We start from the raw sequence: 24,738 nt of genomic DNA on the forward strand, positions 1-24,738 counted from the left end.
AAGCTTATTCAAAGATTCTGATGCTCTCTTTCTTTACCTATGACTGTTTCTCTCCCTCTTTCTTTCTCTCTCTGGGGACCATCTACTTTGTTTACTTCCCGAGCCTGTCATCAGCATTAATACCACCCTTTTACAGTTACTTTCAGTTCTAGTGTAGGGTTGCTAGACTCGAAATATTAACTCTGTTTCTCTCACTACAGATGTTGCCAGGTCTGCTATGTTTCACCAGCACTCTTTTTGTTTCAGATTTCCAGCATCTTCAGTTCTTTATTTTTATTATCCTGATACTGATAACAGGTTACAAAGCGTAATAAATTTTGTCAGATCTGAGATGACATGTACCGCATAACACAATGTCTGTTAAATTAGAGCTTGTGTTCATAAACCCAGTGCACAGCATTATCGAAGATGGTACTCTCTTGAGATAAATCACTACTGAGTTTAAGAAAGCTTTACTGAACACATTTGTGCAGAGGTCTCGTGTCACGTTGAATCTTAAAAGATGACTTTGGGTTCTGTAGGATGAGCATACCAGCGCACAAATCCATGAGAGCTGCTGCTTATGATGGAAGTTGTTGCTACCATTCCCGATAAGTGTGGAAAACTACAGGCCCTACTGTTGCGCAGAGGAAAACCACTTCCTGGCCCAACTAGAAGGGTCTCGTGCAGTTAATGGGTGGCAACTAGTTACATGCTGCGTCGGCATAATAGACACTGTTACAAAGACTTTGAAAAGGAATCAGATGTAATCTGTTCTGCCCACAAGATCATCTGAGATCATCTTAGTGAAAGTTGCTTGTGAAATGCCTCAATATTAATTGTTTCAGACCCATATGCAAGCCGGATAGGATTTAGCTCTACCTACCTGATCCAGGATTGTTTGATTGTTGCCTAAAATGAAATGTGCTTCATTTCCAAGCACTTCCATCCTTCCTTTTCATTCCCAAAATATATTTGTCAAATGTTATAATTGCAGAATAAAGATTCCTCTGGAAACTTACACACTGCGTGTTTTTTTAAAAAATGTTTTCATGGAAACAAGTTCAGTTAGAATTGGGTTGTAATGCTGCACTGCATCAGAATGCTAGGACAGGGTGGGTTCATTGACAAGAGCACAAGGAAGTAGACTGCAACATAATCCTTCACACAAAAGGCCTCCTGTCATCCTGAAGGAATTTTATACAAAAGTAAACAAACATTGGATTGCAGCATTGAAGCGATTAACGCAGAGCCAATGGAATGACATTTCAAAGTTATTTATCAACTGTGCTGCATCACAGCTGCTTTGCACCATTTAAACCTTATTTGGTTTAAAAGTTCACAGTTTCCAGTTGTCTCGCTGCTTCCTATTTTTCGAAATTCAAGCTCTTGCCAAAAATGATGATCTGCGACATTGTACAAAACCTAAAACAGTTACTGTTTGCAAAACTAAAGTGACTATTAGTCAAAGTTGCCTATTTAAATATTCCCAGGAATCTATTTAGCATTCCGCAAAACACTGTCAGTCTGTTTCTTTGAGGGAAATACTTCTTGTACAAAAATAATGTAAAAAAAATGTAAACGATTTGTTGTTGTCTTGCAACTATATAGGACAAGTAAGAGATGCGTTTTCATCAGCCCAAGTCATCTGGTTTAAAAATGTATCTATTACAGTAGTCTGATTAAGGATTATAATATTTGAGATTTCTTTTACACCTTGTTACAACATGGGCTTCAGACTGTCACTAAGTTACATACTACATCAACTTCTGGTCAGTACAACTGGGATATATTTGTTATTGGATTCTGTTCACGTTTGTTAGTGTTGATTGTCATTCAAACACTTACAAACTCATAAAATTGCAGCCTTCCCCAAATCATTGCTGACAAGAATCTCAGTGAAGCAAGATCCGATCCCACTTCTGTTCTTACTCAAATTGGGCAAAGAGAGGTCTCGTCACCTTTGGAGCTGTCTATTAACTGTGTGCGTGTGACTAGGATTGCAAGGCTGAACAGAACCATGAGCTGTAGTCCTGGTTGCAGCCACCTTAATTGTTGACTCAGTAGTCACGGTATGTACATACAATTGACCGATAGCTCTGAAGTCAAATAAACACAGCAACTCATAAACAGCTGTACCCAAGAAACTAAAGGAATTAGAACCAGTTGAGTTTCAAACTTACTCATGGAAATTAAATTAAAAGTTACCAAATAATGACTTAATTTAATTAAATGTCATGTTAAGTAATTGGCTGCCACTTTAATTTTGTTGGCTTAATAGAGATTTGGCTGAGTGTCACAGCATTGTTAGTCATCACTAGTATCACTCAGTCAATTCTGAGTTTCTGGGATAAGTGAACAGCTCGTGTAAACCTGGTTACGGGGCGGATGGATAATCTGGAGATTCACTACTCATATAAATTGTTGCATCCTCTTTCCAAAAAAAGTCATCACTCTCACTGGAGATTTATTAGCCTGTTTTCCTGAAATTTTAAGGACTTGAAGCACATTTGACTAATCCACTTACACTGAGATTGGAGAGAGAACCTTGTAAAATTATTGGCAAGACTCCATTTTGTATGATTAAAACAGTGCAGGGAAGATTAATTTAACCATAAAGGTCACAACAGTTAATTGGTCAGTAAAACTTGTCGTTCCAGTTTTGTCTTAAAGCATCCAGCTGAAGATCCGTCAACATAATTTTCATGGAGCGTCTTCAGGGGGTAGCCTTGTGACTCAAGTTCAAGTCCCACCTGCTCCAAACAGGTCAGTCAGAAAATACTTGTAATGAATGGATAGCATTGCTGCCTGACGGTGCCGAGGATCCCAGTTCGATTCCAGCCTTGGGGGACTATCTGTGTGGAGTTTGCACATTCTCCCTGCATCTGCGTAGGTTTCCTCTGGCTGCTCTGCTTTCCTCCCACAGCCCAAAAATGTGCAGGTTAGGTAGATTGGCTGTGTTAAATTACCCACAGTGTCCAGTGATGTGCAGGCTAGGTGGATTGACCATGAGAATTGCAGGATTAAAGGAATAGGGTGTGGTAGAATGCTTTTTCGATAGTTGGTGTGGACTCAATGGGCTGAATGGTCTGCTTTCACACTGTAGGGATTCAATGAATGCCTTCAGTGTTCACTTGAAGACTTTAATACAGTTAGCTCAGAAACAGGAGGATGTTAAAGTTATTGATCACTTGTAGCATTTTGGTTTCTAGCAGATGCTCAATTGGAAAGTGACTCTTTATAGAACATAGAACATTACAGCACAGTACAGGCCCTTCGGCCCTCGATGTTGTGCCTACCTGTCATACCAATCTGAAGCCCATCTAACCTACACTATTCCATGTACTTATCCAATGACGACTTAAATGTACCTAAAGTTGGTGAATCTACTACCGTTGCAGGCAAAGCGTTCCATTCCCTTACTACTCTGAGTAAAGAAACTACCTCTGATATCTGTCCTATATCTTTCACCCCTCAATTTAAAGCTATGCCCCCTCGTGCTCGCCGTCACCGTCCTAGGAAAAAGGCTCTCCCTATCCACACTATCTAACCCTCTTGATTATTTTATATGTTTCACTTAAGTCACCTCTCAACATTCTTCTCTCTAACGAAAACAGCCTCAAGTCCCTCAACCTTTCCTCGTAAGACCTTCCCTCCATACCAGGCAACATCCTAGTAAATCTCCTCTGCACCCTTTCCAAAGCTTCCACATCCTTCTTATAATACGGTGACCAGAACTGTATGCAATACTCCAAGTGCGGCCGCACCAGAGTTTTGTACAGCTGCAGCATAACCTCTTGGTTCCGGAACTCGATCCCTCTATTAATAAAAGCTAAAGCACTGTGTGCCTTCTTAACAGCCCTGCCAACCTGGGTGGCAACTTTCAAGGATCTGTGTACATGGACACCGAGGTCTCTCTGCTCATCTACACTACCAAGAATCTTACCATAAGCCCTGTACTTTGCCTTCCAGTTACTCCTACCAAAGTGCATCACCTCACACTTGTCTGCATTAAACTCCATTTGCCACCTCTCAGCCCAGCTCTGCAGCTGATCTATGTCTCTCTGCAACCTACAGCATCCTTCGTCACTATCCACAACTCCACCGACCTTAGTGTCGTCTGCAAATTTACTAACCCATCCTTCTACGCCCTCATCCAGGTCATTTATAAAAATGACAAACAGCAGTGGACCCAACATCGACCCTTGCGGTACACCACTAGTAACTGGAAAGTGACCAAGTTAGGTTATACAGAGGGCACTACAGCATGGAATATGATGGAAAAGTAATTCACTGGCCTTGCAGTGCTATCGTGTGTCTATGAAGGGAACACATTCTTTCTTCCAGACTCTGGCAATACTTTTCCTTTATTCTTTCACGTAATGTTGACACCTCTGGAAGGGCCAATTTTGTTGCCAATCCCTAATTTCTCCAGAACTGAGTGGCTTGCTAGGCCATTTGAAATTATACTTAAACAATCACAGTGCTATAGATCTGGAGTAAACATAGGTCAGACTAGGTAAGGACAGCAGATTTCCTTCCCTGAAGGACACTAGTGAATCAGATTTTTTTTAACAGCAATTGATGATAGTTCAATGATGGTCACCATTACTGAGAGCAAGGACTAGAGATCACCGAGCAGGTGATGAGCGGGGGTGAATCGCTCACCCACCAGACAAAAAGGTCAGTCAGAAAGCGACAAATGCTGAAAAAATTTCTCCCGGCAACAAAATAAGTATGGGACTGCCGCCTCTCATTTGGAGGAAGTTTCATCCTTAATGACGCTGTCCAATCTGATTGCCCAGCAGCCCCACATTCTCAGTAATGGATGCTGCTGGTCCTGCAAGCAGATCCACGAGGAAGACAGAGTCAGGTGAGCTCAGGGTATTGGGTGCAAGGTGTGTGCAAGGAAGCCGGGTTTCGGGAGCAGGCTGGTAGGAAGGAAAACGGAATTTAATCTTTGGGGAATACCCATAATGCACAAGGAAAGCTCCTGAAGAGAATATTCTTTTCCATCCTGCCCTTTTTAAAAGTTTCTGTAAAATGAAATCATTCCCTCTAGCTGTCTGCATCAACTACATTACAATGTGGACAGATTTACATTGATAAATGAGGGTACAATTTGGAGTGAGTGGGAAGATTGGTGGTCTAGACGCCTGACCTCCTGTCAAAAAAACACCCAATAGGAGCATGTAATGTCAGTGCCTACCTTTTCAATTCCAGATTTATGAGTCAAATGTAAATTCAGTTTGGAGCTTGAAGCCCTGTGCCCAGAGCATCAACCAAATCCTCTGCACTATTAATCCAGTGATATTACCACTGTCACCCTCACTTAAGGTGTGGTTGAAGTTTAAATGCAGCATTTAATTTTGAAGTCACACTGTGACACAATGGGTCTTCAAGGCCAAAGGAGAGTTGCCAGCTCCAACTGAACATATTCAGAGCTAGACCTAACATGTTCTACTCATTTCTCAAGACCATTGCCAAATGGGGAAAATAAACTCCAGTGTATCACAGTTTCTTGTCTCTGATGCTGAAGGCCTTTGGCTGATCTTCGCTATCATGGTAGACAAGACATCATTTCGCAAAGCTCCTTTAATGCTGCCCAAAATATTAAGTGTTTCCTTTCTGACCTTTGTTGGTAGTTTCCTTCTTTAACCCCTTAAAGATATGGAAATCTATCAATTTTACCCCAATTTCGGGTGGAGACATTAACAAAAAATAAAGAATTAGAAATCTAGCACTCTACTAAAATTTTCTATTTTTACATTCATGATATTTAACATCACTAGCTAGGCCAGTATTTATTGCCCATCACTAATTGCCCTTCAAAGGGTGGTAGTGAGCCACCCTCTTGAAAAGCTACAGTCCATGTGGTGTAGATATATCCAAAGTGCTATTAGGAATGGTGTTCCAGGACATCGACAGAGTAATACTGAAGGTTTGGCTATTTAGTACCATTTCAGGATGTTGTGTGGGTCAGTCAGGAACGTGTATATGCTGATGTTCCTATGTATCTGCTGCCCTTGACTTTCTAAGTGTTAGAGATTTGGTAGGTGCTATCAGAGGAGCCTTAGTTACTGCATCTCACAGGTGGTACACATTCGTGCAACTGTGAGTTGGTGGAGGTTGGTATAATAATCAAGTAGGCTACTTTGTTCTGGATAGTTTTGAAAGCTGTTGAAGTTATGCTTATCTAGGCAAATGGAGAATATTCCAAGACACAAAAGCAAAATACTATAGACTATGGAAATCTGAACTAGAAACAAAAATTCAGGATATACTCAGCAGGCCTGGCTGCATCTATGAAGAAAGAGAGGGACAGACAGAGTCGTTGATCTGAAACATTAACTTTTTCTCCACACATGCTGAGTTTTCCAGCATTATTTGATTGAATCCCATCACACACCTCATGATGTATAGATGGTGGACAGGCTTTGGGGACACCAGAGGTGAGTTATTTGCTGCAGCATTCCTTATTTGTAACCTACCCTTGTGGCCACAGTATTTATGGCTGGCCCAGTTTAATTTCTAGACAATGGTAACCTTTGGTAGGAAGACGGTGGTCATAATTGACTGGAACAGTCATACAAACTTGTTCATTCTACAAGGAAGCAAAATCCAATCTGAAGACAAACATGCAAAAAAATTTGGAACTGAGACAAGTTGTCAGTTGGATTGTTAACTCTTGACACCAATCCCTGAGAGGTTCAGATCGAAGATCGTTCCAAGTCAAGCACTTATGAAAATATGAAGATTTTCATTCTAAAGATCACTTGAACTCTCTTGATATGTTAGTCTGCCACCCATCAAAACATTCAATGCACAGCACAAGGAGCATTTCACAATCGTATTAAAATGTAGATGAAGCTGTTTCAATGTTGAGCGTGGAATGAAATGCGACAGATATAATTCCATACACAGACAACAGGAAAGAATGCTTTCTGCTGAAGTTTTCCAAATATCTTCATGAACGATGAAAGGAAGAAGAATCTGGCTCGTGGGTGGCAAGATTTTGCAGTAAAGTAATTTCCTTTGTACCTCCCTTCATGTGCATGGAAGAGCAGTCATCCATTAGTTTGAAAATCTGCCAAATATTCCTTTGTCATTTTTGACCAAGCCCTCTATAAGCTACAAATTGATCTCTCTTTTTAATATGACATTCCTGCTATTAGCTTTATAAATCCTCCCATTCCTTTTCTATATACTTGCTCTGCCTATAAAGCGTGGTTTAGTTGCTTTTTTTTGTCAAAGCTGAACAAACAACAGACCTGAAGAGAGCAAGAAGTGAGGAAAATTTAAATGAGGAAAAGGTAAGGCCAAGCTTTGGATCTCAAGGTCAGGACTATTGCTGCAGCAACAAGAATTCTGAGGGAGGAAGGAATGTCACAGCTTCAGTGCTCCACAAAAGAATGAGCTAGTGTAGGAGGCAGTATTCAGGACCTTAATTTAAATGCAGGGCAAAATAATTGCAGATGCAAGAAGCTAGTTGTTAGGTCAAGCTTCTTGTGGAGTTAAAATCTGTCCTATCTCTTCAATCCTGTGTTCTCAATCATTTCCATGTTAAAACTTAAAGAACCAAAATTCCATTGGTGCTGATTGAGAAAAAAAATCCTGTCAATCATTCATAATGCTGAAATAAACAACATTTAAAAAAGTTAACATTTCAACAATACAAACATAAGTGTTAATAAAGGCAAAAGTACTCAGGATAAGTTCCAGGCACTTATTGTGTTACCACACATCATTTTGACTCCAGTCTCACACATTTCCACTTTAGTTCATAGTTGTTTGTGACTAATATGTAATTTCTGAATGCATTTAGTATAAGAAATATTATAAAAATCAATGTTTCTGTTTTCCTCCAAACATTTGTACTTCCACTGGGTGATCTTTGCAATATTAGTGACAAAATTTGAGGAGTTAAATTGCCCTTTAAAGGGCAATGTCCTTCCAAATAGAAAATAGCTTGGCAATAAATGAGGTCTTTTTATTTAGCTATCAAATGACAAATTGTTTTATGTTTTAGTCCTGAAAGAAAATGGTCATCCATTAGTGCAAAGAAAAGCATCATGTTACAGCAACAAGGCATCTGGATACAACTTTGTTAATTTGGCAGACATAGTCCGTCTGGTTAGAATCAAAATGGGAATTTATGAAACTGACCAGAAATTGACCAGTTCAACATCTGGAACAAGTTAACTTCACCTGCAAAACTTAATACTGTCGCCCGAAGACATCCGCAGTCAGGAAACCTCTGATTGCAGTCAATTGCTTTATCATTGATAGGCAACAGCAATAGACAAATTAGCAATGGAAAGGTTGCATGTTCTAGTTTAGAAGAGTGCCTGAAACTCATGAAAATGAACTTGTTAACCTGGCACGCTAACTGAACTGTAAGATCTGATAATCGTGCTATAATCATTCTGAGGTGGGTTTGATTGAGTATATTGGTAGTTTTGTAGTCAATATTATGGTTCAATATTGGACATTACCTATGTTATCCCTGCAGCCTTCATCCTCATTGTAATGCATTCAAGGTTAATTGTATAGACACGATTTTTATCAATCGTGAAATTTAGAACTGTGGACCTCTTTACCTCCGTTAACGTCCCTTGCCTCCAACACTCTTTAGCCTTTTAAGAAGTCTCTGAAACACTATTGAGTTATCCAACGTACCTTCTGGTTCTCTTCGACCTTAGTGACATCCAGCAATGTGGATCTTTCCTCTTTACCCAGCTTTGCTTAGACATTTAACTTAATGTTGCAACATCTGTTTCCATTGCTGTGTTTAATGCTTTTGGCAGGATGTTAGATGTTTTTTGCAGTTTCATGGGCAGACAGATGTCCTAAAACTCTGTAAGAACTGAAAGAACTGCAGCTGCTGTAAATCAGAGACAAAAACAAAAGTTGCTGGAAAAGATCAGCAGGTCTAGCAGCATCTGTGAAGAAAAGAATCAGAGTTAATGTTTCAGGTCGAGGAAGGGGCACCTTATCTGAAACGTTAACTCTGACTTTTTTTTTCTTCACAGACGCTGCCAGCTCTGCTGATCTTTTCCAGCAACTTCTGTTTTTGATCCTAAAACTCAGATTTGCTGAAATGAGATTTGGATGATGCTATTACAGCAAATAGTACTATACATTTAGAAGCAATATCACCTTAGTGCAGTCATGAGACAGTACAACATTTTTGGAGATGCAACCCTTCAGCTGAGACATTGAGCCATAATCAGATTTGCCCAATCACATTGATGCTAAAAGCATCTCGCAGCAGAATATGTAGAACAGCAAGAATCCCCACAATCAGAATGATAGCTGGAGATGCATAATAAGTTGGCATGTAATTTTTTTTTCCACTTTGATTACATTTCTACCTGATATACTTGCCATTGAGAGGAAACAGCAAGGGTTCACTAGTTAGAGATAATGGGAACTGCAGATGCTGGAGATTCCAAGATAATAAAATGTGAGGCTGGATGAACACAGCAGGCCAAGCAGCATCTCAGGAGCTCTCTGATGAAGGGTCTAGGCCCGAAACGTCAGCTTTTGTGCTCCTGAGATGCTGCTTGGCCTGCTGTGTTCATCCAGCCTCACATTTTATTATCTAGGGTTCACTAGTTAGATTGCAGGGCTGTCGTATGAGGAGAGATGGGCTCAACTGGACCTGTATTTAGTAGAGTTTAGAAGAATGAGGAGGATCTGATCTATACGTATGAAATTTAAACAGGACTAGACAGACTAGATGCGGGGACGATGTTTTCCCTGGTTGCGAGCCTAAAACCATGGGACATAGTCTCAGGGTGTGTGGTAGAGACCATTTAGGGCTGAAATGAGGAAAGATTTCTTCACTCTGAGGCCGGCCCACAATAATTAATTTCAACAGGTTCAAGAATAGAATTCTATATAAAGAAAAAAAAGAGGGCCAGAAAAATCTTCAGAAGTTCAGATCAAGATTCTTTCTCATAGCTCTGGTCCCAGGTAGCAATCCCTTGGAACTGATTTGCATATCAGGGCCATTCTTGGTTTATGATCCGAGCACAAAGAAACCATTGAGCACTGCTGCAGAATCAGTCTGCTTTTGGACCACGTTACAATATTGCAGAGAACTCACGAGTCAGTAGCTACATTCCTGACTGTTGCCGGGTAGCAGAAACAACATTTTCAGAAAGTTATGTGTATGTTAGAAAACTGTTTTTCTCCTTGTGTGTTTGGAACCAAGAAGATCTAACTGTTTGAGTAAGGTCTACGAGTAGACATCAGATATGTCACTTGCCTCTGATTCCATACTCCCGACTTCGTTTTGAAAGTTTTTTGGATTATGTAGTATAGTAAATAAAAAGAGGCCATGGTAGATTAATTTTGGTGATTTCTTTTTAAAATACGAATGAATGCCAGAGCTTAAGAATTATTCCCTAAAGTGTACCAAAGTATAATTCTAGTCGTGGTTAAATGTTGTTAAACTTGACGGTGCAGAAAAGATTTATGAAGATGTTGCCAGAGTTGAAAGGTTTGAGCTACAGGGAGAGGCTGAATAGGCTGGGGCTATTTTCCCTGGAATGTCAGAAGCTGAGGGGTGACAATATAGAATTTTTAAAATCATGAGGGGCATGGATAGGTTGAATAGTCAAGATCTTTTCCCCAGGGTAGGGGATTCCAGAACTAGAGGTTTAAGCTGAGAGGGGTAAGATTTAAAAGGAACCTCAGGGGTAACTTCCTCACGCAAAGGACGTTACATGTACGGAACAAGTTGGCAGAGGAAATGGAAGAGGTGGGTACAATTACACATTTAAAAGGCAGCTGTATGGGTATATGAATAAGAAGGATTTAGAAGGATATGAGCTAAATGCTGGCACATGGAACAAAGTCAGATCGGGATGTCTGATTGGCACAGACAAGTTCAATCGAATGGACTGTTCTGTGCTGTATGACTCTATGACTGTACAACCATGGCATGTTTGGAGCAGGGAGGTCATTTAATCAGTTCAGAGGGTGACACACAAGCAGCACATCACCCACTTCACCCCCTTCCCACCTTCATTGGGATTACAGCCAGAACAGCAAGACCCATGGCTGGACATCCTGCCCAGCAGTCACTGAATGTACATAGAAGTGGGCAATTAAGGACCAGCTCATCCCATTACAGCTGGTATTAATGCAGTGGTGGGCAGGTGTATCAGCTCTCAGGGAGAACAACAAACCTTTGCGGGCTGCTTGTGGCATAAAAGGGGGAACGGCAAAGGTCCCAGGTGCCAGAATGAGGGATCAGGTGAGCAGGAATCAGAGAGGCCCACTGAGATTCATCCTTCTGCTCTTGTTTCTGGCCTCTGTCAGCACCCAGTCCCCCTCCCCCACCAGTGTCCCCAATCCCACATGACTCCTCTGGCCACAGCTTACCTCGAGCCCGCATCACTCCTTTACGTTGGGTATCCAGTTTCTCTCTTACCCTGCAACAGCCATTACCTTCCCAGTGGAACCGATGATCAAAACAGCTACCAGCCTCTGATTTCTGTCCCCAGAGTCTTTGATTCTAGGGAAGACTGGCCGGTGACCAATTCAGAGACTTTTAAAATTACTGCGTCCTTCTGATAGGAGTAACGTGGGTCTCGTTCTCTTGCTCCAGTTGACGTTACAAGTCTTGACACCTCTATAAAATCCCCACCCAAATCTAGAGGAGCTCCATGTATTTGTATGTAATTATATGTGAATACTATCTAAAGTCTTCTGATACTATACAGTAATAAAATCAACATGTCTCTTGATGACTCTGGAGATTATCATGGCCGTAACATAAAGACAGAGATGTGCTTCATTCCTTCTTTGTCGCATTAGAGAGACCATTTGGAAGCAACGTGTTACATTCCTGGAGGAGCGAGTTCTGAGTCGTTGGCCTTCATTTACCATCTGGAATGCTGGGAAACAGGGTAGGAGGTTATACAGAAGTCTGTCAGCAATCAATCAGAAAAAGGTAAGTTTAAACAAAAATGTAATTATTAAAAGTCAGTGTTATCAAATACAGGGAGAGATGATAGCGTAGTGCTCAATGTCACATGGCTAATATCCAGAGGCCCAGGCTAACGTTCATGGTTTCTCATCCCATCATAAGAGTGATTGGAATTTAAGTTTGATTAGTAATTCTTCAATTGATGGATACCCTCGGTCATAATGATCATGACAAGAAGCATCAATTGTTGTAAAAATCTATCTTATTCATCAATGAAGGAAGCTTGTCATCCTTACCTGGTCTGGCCTACATGTGACTGCAGAACCTCAGCAACATGGCTGGCTCTCAGAGATAGTAAGAACTGCTGATGCTGGATTCAGAGGTAACACAGTGTGGAGCTGGATGAACACAGCAGGCCAGGCAGCATCAGAGGAGCATGAAAGCTGACGAAGAAGGGTCCCGACCCGAAATGTCAGCTTTCCTGCTCCTCTGATGCTGCCTGGCCTGCTGTGTTCATCCAGCTCCACACTGTGTTACCTCTGACTCTCATTGTCATCTGAGATGGCTAGGCATGCCACTCAATTCCGGGACAGTTAGGGATGGGAATCCACCCACATCATGAAAAAGTAATTAAATATTTTACAGACTTGCTGCAGATTTCTTCACAATTTTAACTCCACATTTTTCTGTTGCTACTGTAGGATGAAATATGCTATTAATTAAGCTTTATAGATGCAATGCATTTATTTTGCTCTGTTTTGTTGAAGTAATTTTTTTTTAATGGGTGAAGAATGAACACAGTACCAAGAAGTTTAGCATTTACTTCTCCCCAACCCAACTTTCACAGCTGGTGAGGTACAATATAGGGGTAAAACGTTTAGGGTAATTTTTAACCACTTCCATTAAGCAAAAATTATTGGTGCACTCCCTCTAAGATGCTGCTTTTCCACAGAATTGTTTGAGCCGAACCAGTTTTCTGTTCAACAATGAAAGTCAAAATCAGTCCCAATCTTACTTAATCCTCTGTATATTCTATTTAAATCAGGATAGTAATATGGAACTTTAACTCTAGATCTTTAACTTTGCAACACAATGTACGTTATGAGGAAAAATGAATTTTTATATCGTTGTGGTCTGTCCTTCTTCAGTGCAACAGCCATGTTCTTCATGCCTCAGAGATGCACCTTTACATGATTTACAACATTAAAAGTTATACATAATGTGAATTAGTCTAGTAAAGCACTATAAACGTTCAGTGCAATAATGAGTTGGTGATAGTACCTGATCCAGATTCCTTCTGTTTGAAAATACCTTTTTATTTCATATTTCAAAGGCGCAGAAACAACTCAAAACAGAAAAAAATGCCCACATTAGCCTTTTTCAGATTTATCAACGGTAGTTTATAAAGAAACTAATTGTGAAAAGTGGCTAACAGCCTAATTACACAATAAAGTGTGCGGAGCTGCTCTTTTCTGTTTTGCTGTTGGCTGTTACAGGCAGGAGATCTGCTCCATATATAAAACATCTGCACAAAATTGTACAATTATACATCTACAGCAAATTTATTAGGTTCACAGTGTTTACAATCCCCAATGTGCATGATTTACTGTTTAATTGTAACATTATGAAACTTTGGTTAAATATAAACTGGCTGCTAATAACTAACATGGGATAAAATATACAAAGAAAGAAAACATATACAGTGCTTTTCAAAAGTTTGACATTCATTCAGACACATGTGCAAACTACTTCAAAAATGCACTCATCACCTGGATAAATGTGGCCCTCAAATGTGGATTGTTTTGGTTGGAGGATGACACTTGACCAATATAGCAGAAGAATTCCTTACCTTTCATCAACAGTGCTGTGGGTTTGATTCTGTCCACCAGGGAATGGCAGATAGTAATTTGTTTTATCATTTTACAAGCTAGCGCCCCTTTCAATGCAACATTCTGTCAGTGCCAGACTGAAATGTCAACCCAGATTACATGCTGATGTTCATTATGGGATTTAAATCTCTGATTTTGTGACTCAGGAGTGAGAGCACAACCACATAACAAAGCTGTTTCCACAGTAAAAATATTCTACCCACTTTTTGGTCTTTGTCCTTGTTCCCATCTCTTTGGTCTCCTGATGAAAGTGGTAATTCCTTGAATAAATCAAAGCTTAGTTCTCCAGTCCAGTGACATTCTTCAGCTGACTAGCAGAGTTCCAGTTGTGGAGTTGCTTTTCCTTTGGGAAAGCACCTAACATTTGCTCGTGAAAATGAGATCAAGAGGTGAGGAAGCCCAACCATTTCAGAAACAATTACATCAATGCATTGCGCCTTTACATTGTAACCAGTTTGTATATTCAAGTTTTCAATCTTGAAAGGTAGACATTTGGCTCCTATGTCCATTGGCAATCTGACATGAAATTGCCCTCTTAGCCTCTTTCCTCAGGACTATGATTTGTCTTGAGCAGAGCGTTTATGTTGGTCATGGAACATAATGAGGACAGTGCTGCCTGTATTCTTAAATCTCTGGAGAAGATAAGCACTGTTATGTGCCATATGGATCTGATGACTGCCTGGTTGATATTGACATTGAGGATCATAGAGACTAATAGAAAAAGTAAGTTACTCTATAGGACACAATAGATCCAGCATTGTTGGATTAGGGAGATGCTCTTCAATGAATTGTGTAAATAAAAATGATATTCAGTGGGTACAGAATTTGTTGTCACAATATTTCCTAATTAGGATCGGATCATGTTACATTTGACTCTGCATATTATTTGACCAAGGCAAACTGAATAACTTTGTCTTGCTTTTTGATTCCTTATAGTTCTTTTCTGGTCAGTTTGTTCAGATTTGTTATAACACAACTATGCTGTAGGTGGGACTTGAACCTAAACATTTTGACTCAGAGGTAGGGACATTGCCTCAAGAGACCTGTGGTTCCTTCTATCTCTACAGCAAACATAAAAGACATAGGTATCTGTCCACTTTTCCTGGCATTTTGGTGAATTCTCCCCAGTGGCCAATGGCTTTAAAAGTTTGACATCAGATTTCAGTTCTGGTCTCCCTGCTATAGCAAAGATATTACGAAACTTGAAAGGGTTCAGAAAATATTTATGAGGATGTTGCTGGGTTTGGAGTGTGTGAGCTATAGGGCCAGGCTGAATAGGGTGGGGTTATTTTCCCTGGAGTGTCAGAGGCTGAACAGTGACCTTATAGAGGTTTATAAAGCCATGAGGGGCATGGTCAGGGTGCATATACAAACTCTTTCCCGGGATAGGAGAGGCCAGAACTAGAGGGCACAGGTTTTAAGTGAGTGGGAGAACATTTAAAAGGGACATGAGGGGCAACATTTTACTGCAGAGGGTGGTGCATGTATCGAATGAGCTACCAGTGGAAGTGGTGGAGGCTGGTACAATTATAACATTTAAGAGGCATCTGAATGCGTCTATGAATAGGAAGAGTACAGAGGGATAAGGGCCAAATGCTGGCAAATGGTACTAGATTAATCTAGGGTATCTGATCCGCATGGACAAGTTAGACTAAAGGTTTCGTTTCTGTACTGTACATCTCTATGACTCTATTTGAATGATTCAAGTTTTGAGAGTGTGAAATGGGGAAACCTGTGTCAATCACATTACTGCTGCCAACTGCACCCCAGAAACAAAATGCATACAAGAACTGGGTAATGTTTGAAATTTGCTCTCATGACCTGACTTTTTAGCCTTGTCTTTCTCCGATGTTTGTTTGATCCTGATAATGATTTGGTTATTTTTATAATAGCTGTCCTTTTATGCCGAGGAATGCTACCTAAGATTTGCAGCAACAAAGCTATTCCACAGCTTGGTACTTTGATGTCCTAAATATGTAAAAAGGAATTTAAAGTTGTTTACTTAGCTGACCTATATGAATTCTACCCGAACAGATGTCAGGGCATACAAATAAATCCCAGATTGGTCATGGTACATGCCATTTAAATACATACCATCAGCATCTTTCTGCACAGTCTAACTTATGTAATGTTATACAACCTATAATCGTGCTGCACATTCCAGTGTTAACGAGACTGCCTTACAAGACAATGTTCCCAGTTATGACTAGTTTAAATGAACCTGCACTGGACTGTGGCTGACTGCAGGACCTTGCTTCACTGTCACCGCCTGACAATCAACAATCATTACCTTTCTCAAACAAACAAAAGAACAGTCTCTTGTTTTACAATAACTGACGATTCATCAGATTTCTCAACTGACAGGAAACATGCACAATGAACAATGTCCGTTGTACATGCCTGTGCAATTATTTCCCATAAGATCAAAAAAAAATAGAATATACTTCTGTTTTAAAATGTAATTGTTAATGTTTGCCTTTTTTTCGGATTTGCCTCACTAAGGCGATTCCTTAAGCTGCAAAGACTCGATTAGCTGCATCACAGGTATACAGCCAGGGATAGCTGCAAAGAACAGCAGATGCATTGTCCAAAGCCATCATTGACCATCCTACACATCAGAAAGTTAACCTCACAAATGCAGTTGGAGCTATGTTCTCCATTTACTGCACCACAAGTGCCAGAAGCTGAAAAGAATCTTAAGAAATTGGCCGTGCATAAATCAAGGTGTGAAACGCATTCTTATCTGCCAACATTGCACACAAGGCTGCCCACAGCAGAGCCCTAGTGGCGCAGCAACAGAAATGGTATATGACAAGAGGTTGGTGATTCTGGTCTGACACTCTGGCAAACACCTGGGAGAAAATATACCGAGGGCACATGGGTGTCATAAAATGCAGAGCATAGCCTCGGTTATCCGTATGTGATAGGGAATATCAGCATCTAGAGAAGAAATTATTCCTGATTACTATATGGATCAAAATCAAAGATTTGTACGGATATCTGAGCTTCAAAGGAGATCTTTGCAGCAGACAGCATCCTTGACCAGGTTACCTCGTTAATGGTCCACAATTTGCAAATGACTAATTCACACACGTAGCAAGAAACTGCAGATTTGTGTTTCTTACACATTCTCTCCGCTATCCCCCAATGCACCAGTGAAGCTGAAAGAGGAGACAGACTGGTAAAGAGAAACAAAGACTTTCAGACTGAACTCCTAAACTACAGATTTACAGTATTTCAACCATCAGAACTGTTGATGGGAACTAAGCTCAGAAGACAACTTGCTGCTCTGCATAAATCAGAGCTAGAAGTCCAGGACTGTCACAAAATTCAAGACAGAGAACAGTTTTACCAAAAACAGTACATTAATCTGCACAGGCAGTACATCCACTGGAACTGACATTAGAGAATCATACTTGGGGCACACCTGTCAGAGAAGTCCATGATCACTGCCACATTCTCAACAACTAATTGGGATGTTGGTCTCAGCATAAAAGCGTTTAGATATTGCTTGAATACTTAATACATGAAACACACCTGTAAAGCTCCAGTAGCAATCCTGGATTGAATGTTCCGTTCCACATCGAACAAAGAAATGTTCATTTTGATTCTAATATTTGTGGGTGTTGTTAGATGTGAGAGCTGCAGAGCCAACCGTAGGAATGGACACACTGAGTGACTGAAACCAATTCTCCTGTGGATGGCCCCTCAATTCTGTGACATTTTGCGAGGCTGCTTGTTTATTTCAAACAATATCAGGAGAAAAAAAGTGAAAGGTGTTCCTTACTTGGAAGCCAGCTTCCCCACATGCACCTCAGCATGGAAATCAGAAGACAGCTGACTGCCATTCTCTAACCACTCAGCCCCATCTACAAAATAACAAAGTTCAAACCATCCTCAATGGCACAATACAAACAAAATAATCTGAATGAAATGAGTAAATTGAAAACAAATGTTGCCTGTCCTCTAAGATCATGTTTGTGTGTAAAATAATGAGGAGCCTACAACATTTGAAAACATGCTATAATTAAACTTAACCTGCGGAATTAGCAAGCGATATTAATGAAGCAAGAGGAAGTTGTAGAAATGGTCATTAGTGCAACAGGTGTGTTTTACATATGGTTGTAGGTTTCATGGGCTTTACATGATCTGTCATCATTATGCATTGTAGTGGCATATTCAAGCGAATGAATATAAAATTTGAACGTAATTGTAGAGTAACAAAAGCAGATCATGACTTGGAAACCCAGTGACTGAACTTGAACACCAATAAGTAAGAAGCAGATAATCTATGACTCCAGTGGAGTGGATCTGAGGGAACATGTGAAATAAATAAAAGGAGTAGGTTATATGGCTCATCAAACCTGCTGCACCATTCAATACAGCTATGCCTAATCTCTGACCTCAACCTCGTTTTCTTCACAATTCTCATATCTCTGTATACTCCTTGTGGTCGAAAATCTGCAGGATTTGAATATACTTAGTGACTGAACATGCATCTCCCTTTAGAGAAAAGCAGTCCAAAGGTTTACAGCCCTATGAGAGAAGAAATAGCTCCCATTTGTCCTAAACATCTGACACTTTATCCGGAGCCTAGGACCCATGGAGTATGAATTCTCCAGCCAGGAGAAAGAACCTCTCAGAATTTGTCGTGATAAGCCGAAATGTTGTAAGTGCAGAGTTCAGTGCACCAGTAAATCAGTGCTAATAACAACATCTCAGATTGGTTTAAAAACATCCAAATTAAATTTACAATTAAAAGACTAATTTATACACAGGACCAGACTAAATTGTTGTTCTATGTTGGTGCTGTTCTTGGCTCAGTGGTTGAAACCTGACTTAGGAAGTTGGGTGTTCAAACCTCACTCCAGAACCTTGAGGACATAATGTAAGCTGACATTTCTTCGTGGTACTGTTCTGACAGACAGCTGCACAGTCATACTTTCCATCTCTTACATGAGACATTAAGCTGTGGTAACCATATTAAAAAACCTTGCAGCCATGCTAATATTTCCATCCTTGCCCTGGTACGGTGTTCACATGAAGCTGGAGTTTAATGCAAGTTGGAGGAACTACACCTCATTTTCCAATTTACTGCCACAAAGACTCATTGTTGAGTTCCACAGCTTTGGAGTATAACTTCTGCCTTATGTGCCCCCAGCCATACAATGTTTGTATCTTATTGCCTTTGCTGCCAGCACAGTGGATCACTTTTAGGACATAGAACAAAGAACAATACAGTGCAGAACAGGCCCTTCGGCCCGCGATGTTGTGCCAACCTGTGAACTAATCTAAGCCCCTCCCCCTACACTATCCCATCATTATCCATAAGCTTATCCCAGGACTGTTTAAATGCCCCTAATGTGGCTGAGTTAACTACATTGGCAGTCAGGGCGTTCCACGCCCTTACCACTCTCTGAGTAAAGAACCTGCCTCTGACATCTGTCTTAAATCTATCACCCCTCACTTTGTAGCTATGCCCCCTCGTACAAGCTGACATCATCATCCTCGGAAAAAGACTCTCACTGTCCACCCTATCTAATCCTCTGATCATATTGTATGTCTCTATTAAATCCCCTCTTAGCCTCCTTCTCTCCAATGAGAACTTTTCTCTTTTCAAACCTAATATTTACACCAAATTTGCATCTGTATCACTTTCTTTTCATCATTATGGCTGCTGTTGTCTTTGGCTCTGGGCATCAGTTGCAGTTCCAACCGTTCTGTCCCTCCGTGGTCTATGCCAGTGCAGACTTCCCGGATAGAATCCACACAGAAATCATTGTTAAGATACTTGTTTAGACTACTTCCCCACTATTATTATGCCAAAGCCAAGTGAAGAACATAGCCTTGTTCAAGCAGGCCTTAATAGGTTTTTAACAACATTGTAATGATCGACTCATAGAATTTTACAGTACAGAAGGAGGCCATTTGACCCATTGTGCCAATTCTGGTTCCCATAAGAGTTGCCCAGCTGGTCCCATTCTCCAGCTGGACCTCCGTATTTCTCTAAATTCATCCCTTCCAAATATATATCTAGCTTTCATTTGAAACCTACTATGGAATCCGCCTCCACCACTCCCAAACAGTACATTCAAAATCTTAACTCTATGAGTAGAGAAATTTCTCCTGATCTCACTCCTAGGTCCCATACTGACAGTCTTGAAGTTGTGACCCAATGGTTATGGATACACCAACTGGTGAAAACAGAATACCCTTCTTTAATCTGTCAAAAGTGTTCATAATTTTGAACATCTCAATCAGGCCACCTCTTAATCTTCTCTGCTCCAAGAAGAATAAGCCCAACCTCTCTAAATTTTCCTTGTCTCTAAAATCCCTCATTCCTGGTAGCATTCTCGTAAACCTCATTTGCACTCTCGCCAAGGCTTTAACTTCCTTCTTTAAATAAGGTGCCCAGAACTGGACACAATACTTCAAATTTGGTCTGACCAATGACTTGTAGAGGTGTAACATCACATCCTTACTTTTACACCCTCTGCCTCTATTTATAAACCCAAGAATCCTATAAGCCGTAACAACTGTTTCAACTTTACTTCAGAGAAGAACTGATCATCGACTTCAGAAAGAAAGGAGGAGAACACAGCCTCCTCTATGGAACTGAGTTTGAGAGAGTGGAGAGCATCAAGTTCCCCAGAGTGACAATAACCAACAGTCTTTCTTGGACTTCCCATGTGGATGCGATGGTCAAGAAGGCACAACAATGCCTCTTCTTCCTCAGGTGGCTCAGGAAATTTGGCACGTCCATAAGGACCCTCACCAACTTCCACAGATACACTATTGAAAGCACGCTGTCCGGGTGCGTAACGAGATGGTACGGCAACTACTCTGCCCAGGACTGTAAGAAACTACAGAAGTTGTGTACCCGGCCCAAAGTATCACAGCAGCCAACATTCCACCCATGGACTCCATTTACACAGTTCGCTGCTGCAAAAAAGCTGCCAACATCATCAAAGACTCATCACACCCCGATAATGATCTCTCACAAACTCTACTCTCAGGTGGAAGATACAGAAACTTGAACACACACACCAGCAGGTTCAGGAACAGTTTCTTTCTGGCCATTATTAAACTAGTGAACAGACTCTGTAGCCTCAAATAATGCTGATCTTGCTAACATTGATCTTGCCTAGCGCACACCCCGTGCAGTGTAACATGCGTGCCTCTGTCTAAGCTTTTTACAACCTTTGACTTACTACACCCTTACTTACTATGATCTGCCTGTACTACTCAGAAACAAAGCTTTACATTGTCCTTTGGTACATGTGACAATAAATAAATCAGTTATGCATGTGAACCCCAAGGTCCGTCTGCTGCTGTACTCTCCTCAAAACCATTGAGCATGTATGGCCTCTCCATCTTTCTTCTCCCAAACTGCATTACCTCACATTTCCCTGAATTGAAATTCATCCACCAGGTGTCTGCCCATTTGGCCAACTTGTTAATGTCCCTCTGAAGTCACTCAGCATAATCCTCAAAGTTCATTATTCTCCCTGGCTTGGTATCATGAAAAAATTTAGAGATTTTGCCTTCAAGAGCCAACTCCAAATCATTTATATAAGTCAGGAAAAGTAAGGGTCTCAACACGGGTCCCTGGGAAACACCACTTTCAACTTGTTTCCAGCCTGAGAAATGCCCATCCATACTATACCATGCTTCCTATCTTTTAGCCAAATTCTAACCCATGCTGCCAAAGACACATCCATTGCCAAATGTTTCTAATTTGCTACCCAACCATGCCATCAGAGAGCAAGGGTCCAGGCCCGAAACGTCAGCTTTTGTACCCTTGAGATGCTGCTTGGCCTGCTGTGTTCATCCAGCTTCACACTTTGTTATCTTGGATTCTCCAGCATCTGCAGTTCCCATTATCTCTGATCATGTGGCATTGTATCAAATGCTTTCTGTAAGTCGACATCTACAACATCCACAGCACCATTCTCATCTACTGCCCATGTCACCTCGTCAAAGAATTTAATTAAATTCGTCAGGCATGACCTGCCTTTGACAATGCCACATTGACTGTCTAGTATTACCTTATTTTTCTCGTCTATATTTATCTCATCCTGTATTATGATGTCTATCACCTTTCCCACTAGTGAAGTCAAGCTGATAGGTCTGTGGCTTTCTGGGTTTTCCTTTGCCCCTTTTGAAAACAATGGTATCACATTTGCAGTCCTCTTAGAATGAGTTCTTTGTTCAGAGAGGTCTGGAAAATTTCTGCCAATGGCTCTACAATTTGCTCCTTTACCTGTATGAGCAATCTGGGATGCATCTCATCCAGGCTTGGTGACTTCTCTACTCAGAGTGTTACCAGCCTTTTTTCATAGAATCACTACAGTATAGAAACAGGCCCTTTGGCCCAACAAGGTCCTCACCAACTCGGAGAGCATCCCACCCAGATCCATTCCCCTATAACCCACCTAACCTACACCTCCCCAGATACAACAGGTGATTAAACATGGCCAATCCACCAAACCAGCACATCTTTGGACTGTGGGAGGAAACGGGAGCACCCAGAGGAAACTCTCACAGACACGGGGAAAATGTGCAAGCTCCACACAGACAGTTACCCAAAGGTGGAATTGAACCCAGTTCCCTCTCTCTGTGAGGCAGCAATGCTAACCATTGAGCCACCATAACACCGGTTCTTTATCTATCATGATCCTGCTCAGTTGTTCAACACACACGTTTTCAACTGGGCCATAGTGACCATTTTCTATTTTAGTAAAAACAGAAGTGAAGTATTCATTTCGCAGCTCTGCTATACCCTTCACTTCAGTGAGCAGCTTACCCTCCTTGTTCCTTATGGCTGTTCTCAATCCTTTATTAATCATTTACTATTATTAATATGTTTGAATTATGCATAATTATTACTGAAGAACTTCTCTGGCCCTGAGTAATTAATTTTAGAAGTACGGAACTTCATTCCGTCAAATGAAAATTTATCCCAAAAAGGTTGCTTTGTCGAAATTGACTGGTGCGTTTCCCACAATATGACATTCTCTCCTGTTCAGAAAAGTTCATTGGATGTAAAGGGATGACCTGAGGTCATAAAAAGAACTGTGTAAGTCCACATTTTTTCTCACTTGGGGCAAAATTACTGTCCCGGAATATCAATGGGAGGTCACAAATGAAACAAGTCTATTCACTATATTCTTGTGACACACCTGTCTGTGCACAAGCACCATCAGAAAGACAGCAGTTCTATGACAGTTGCCATAGTAACTAGGTTTCCTGTTCACGTTTTAACGTGGTATATAATGTGTTTTATATGCATTTGAATGCTTTGTTTGCTTGTTAGCTGCAATGTATATGTGTTACAATAGTAACACATATACATTGCAGCTAACAAGCAAACAATAAGGGAACTCATGTTCCGAATAGTTCAAAATCTGCTAGTAAAGATTGTCCATTACTGTACCACCATTTGAAATACTGAACATTGTTAATACATAAATAATGCTAACTGTGGGCTCTACCTTCTACAGGTTGTGTCTTTTTGTGATGTAGATCAAAGTAAGATAACAAAGGGTTTCTACACTTATCAAGAGTCAAAGGTAAGAAACCCTCTTTTAAATACTGCTCTACTTTGCTCCAGTGTTAAATACATTACAGCAAAGAACTCCTGGTCCCACATTCCCTCTGATTCACCTGAACAGAACACCAAATACCAGTTTCAGAGATAGTAGGAACTGCAGATGCTGGAGAATCTGAAATAACAAAAAGGTGTAGAGCTGGATGAACACAGCAGGCCAAGCAGCATCAGAGGAGCAGGAAGGCTGACATTTCAGGCCTAGATCCTTCATCAGAAAAGACCCTTTTTCTGAAGAAGGCTGTAGGCCCGAAACGTCAGCCTTCCTGCTCCTCTGATGCTACTTAGCCTGCTGTGTTCATCCAGCTCTACACTTAGTCACACCAAATACTAGTGTACGGTTAGTTTTTCTGTCATTTCATTCCAAATGGATTTTTTAAAGAGTTTGATTTCCAGGGGTCCACTGAGTGAGAGCACAGGTATATCCACCAATCCCGTTTGGATTGCGACAGAGGCCGTGGGCTAAGCAAAACCCTCCACATGCAGCTCTTCATTTCTTCCTCAGTTTTGACCCCTATAATCTGCTGGTATTCCTGGCCCACACACTGTATAATGGAACACTAATATGAGAAAGCAACACTCTGTTTACTGAAAATACCAAAGTACTATTATATGTAATTGTTGTAGACCTGAAGTAATTATTTTCCAATGAACCCATTCATGTGAGATCTTGAAAGAAAACAAACATCTTTCACAAGTCTAATTTTGATATGAGACCAAGATATTGTAATACTTCAGGAATTTCAAATTTGTAAACCAAAGTTTTAATTTTTTTACTTGTTCTTGAGATGCATTTTGACAGGGCCAGAATTTGTTGCACATTCTTAATTGGCCTTGAGCACATGATGGTGCATAGGCGGACAGTGTAAGACTCAATAACATTGTTGTGGGCCTGGAGTCATTTCAGGTAAAGACAGCAAATTTCTTTTTATTACAACCCAGTGTTTCATTTTTACAATTAAGAAGTCTTGCATTTATCCTAGATTTATTATGTAACTGTGTTTAAATCCCTGGTCACCTTGGTGCGATTTGGACCCCCATATCTCTGGACTTAGTCTAGCCCATTGAATTACTAGTCCAACAACGTAGCCACTGTGCATTCCTCTGTATTGATTAAATTATTTATGCTGAACAATTAATGCTTTGTAATTAATACTGCAGTGACCATTATTCTCAGTACATATGGATAATGGTACTTTAGTCCTGTTTAACTGGATGGGTGAGTAGGGTGTGGTGACATCTTGCAATAGATGCTTCACTGTACTTAGTTGGGACGGGTTATAAAAACAGTAAAGATTAATGATAAACAGATAATGATGTAA

General features: G+C 40.6%; 1 protein-coding gene across 1 annotated transcript in view; it reads left to right on the forward strand.

Annotated features, from left to right (window-relative positions):
- Positions 1 to 24,738, forward strand: part of b3gntl1 (UDP-GlcNAc:betaGal beta-1,3-N-acetylglucosaminyltransferase-like 1) — a 331,506-nt gene that overhangs the window by 273,071 nt on the left and 33,697 nt on the right. The window contains exons 9-10 of the mRNA XM_059653792.1: positions 11,809 to 11,944; positions 23,313 to 23,381. Of these exons, the coding sequence (XP_059509775.1) occupies positions 11,809 to 11,944; positions 23,313 to 23,381 (205 nt within the window). The remainder of the gene's footprint in view (positions 1 to 11,808; positions 11,945 to 23,312; positions 23,382 to 24,738) is intronic.

Source organism: Stegostoma tigrinum, chromosome 22 (genome assembly GCF_030684315.1).
Source record: "Stegostoma tigrinum isolate sSteTig4 chromosome 22, sSteTig4.hap1, whole genome shotgun sequence".
NCBI lineage: Eukaryota > Metazoa > Chordata > Chondrichthyes > Orectolobiformes > Stegostomatidae > Stegostoma > Stegostoma tigrinum.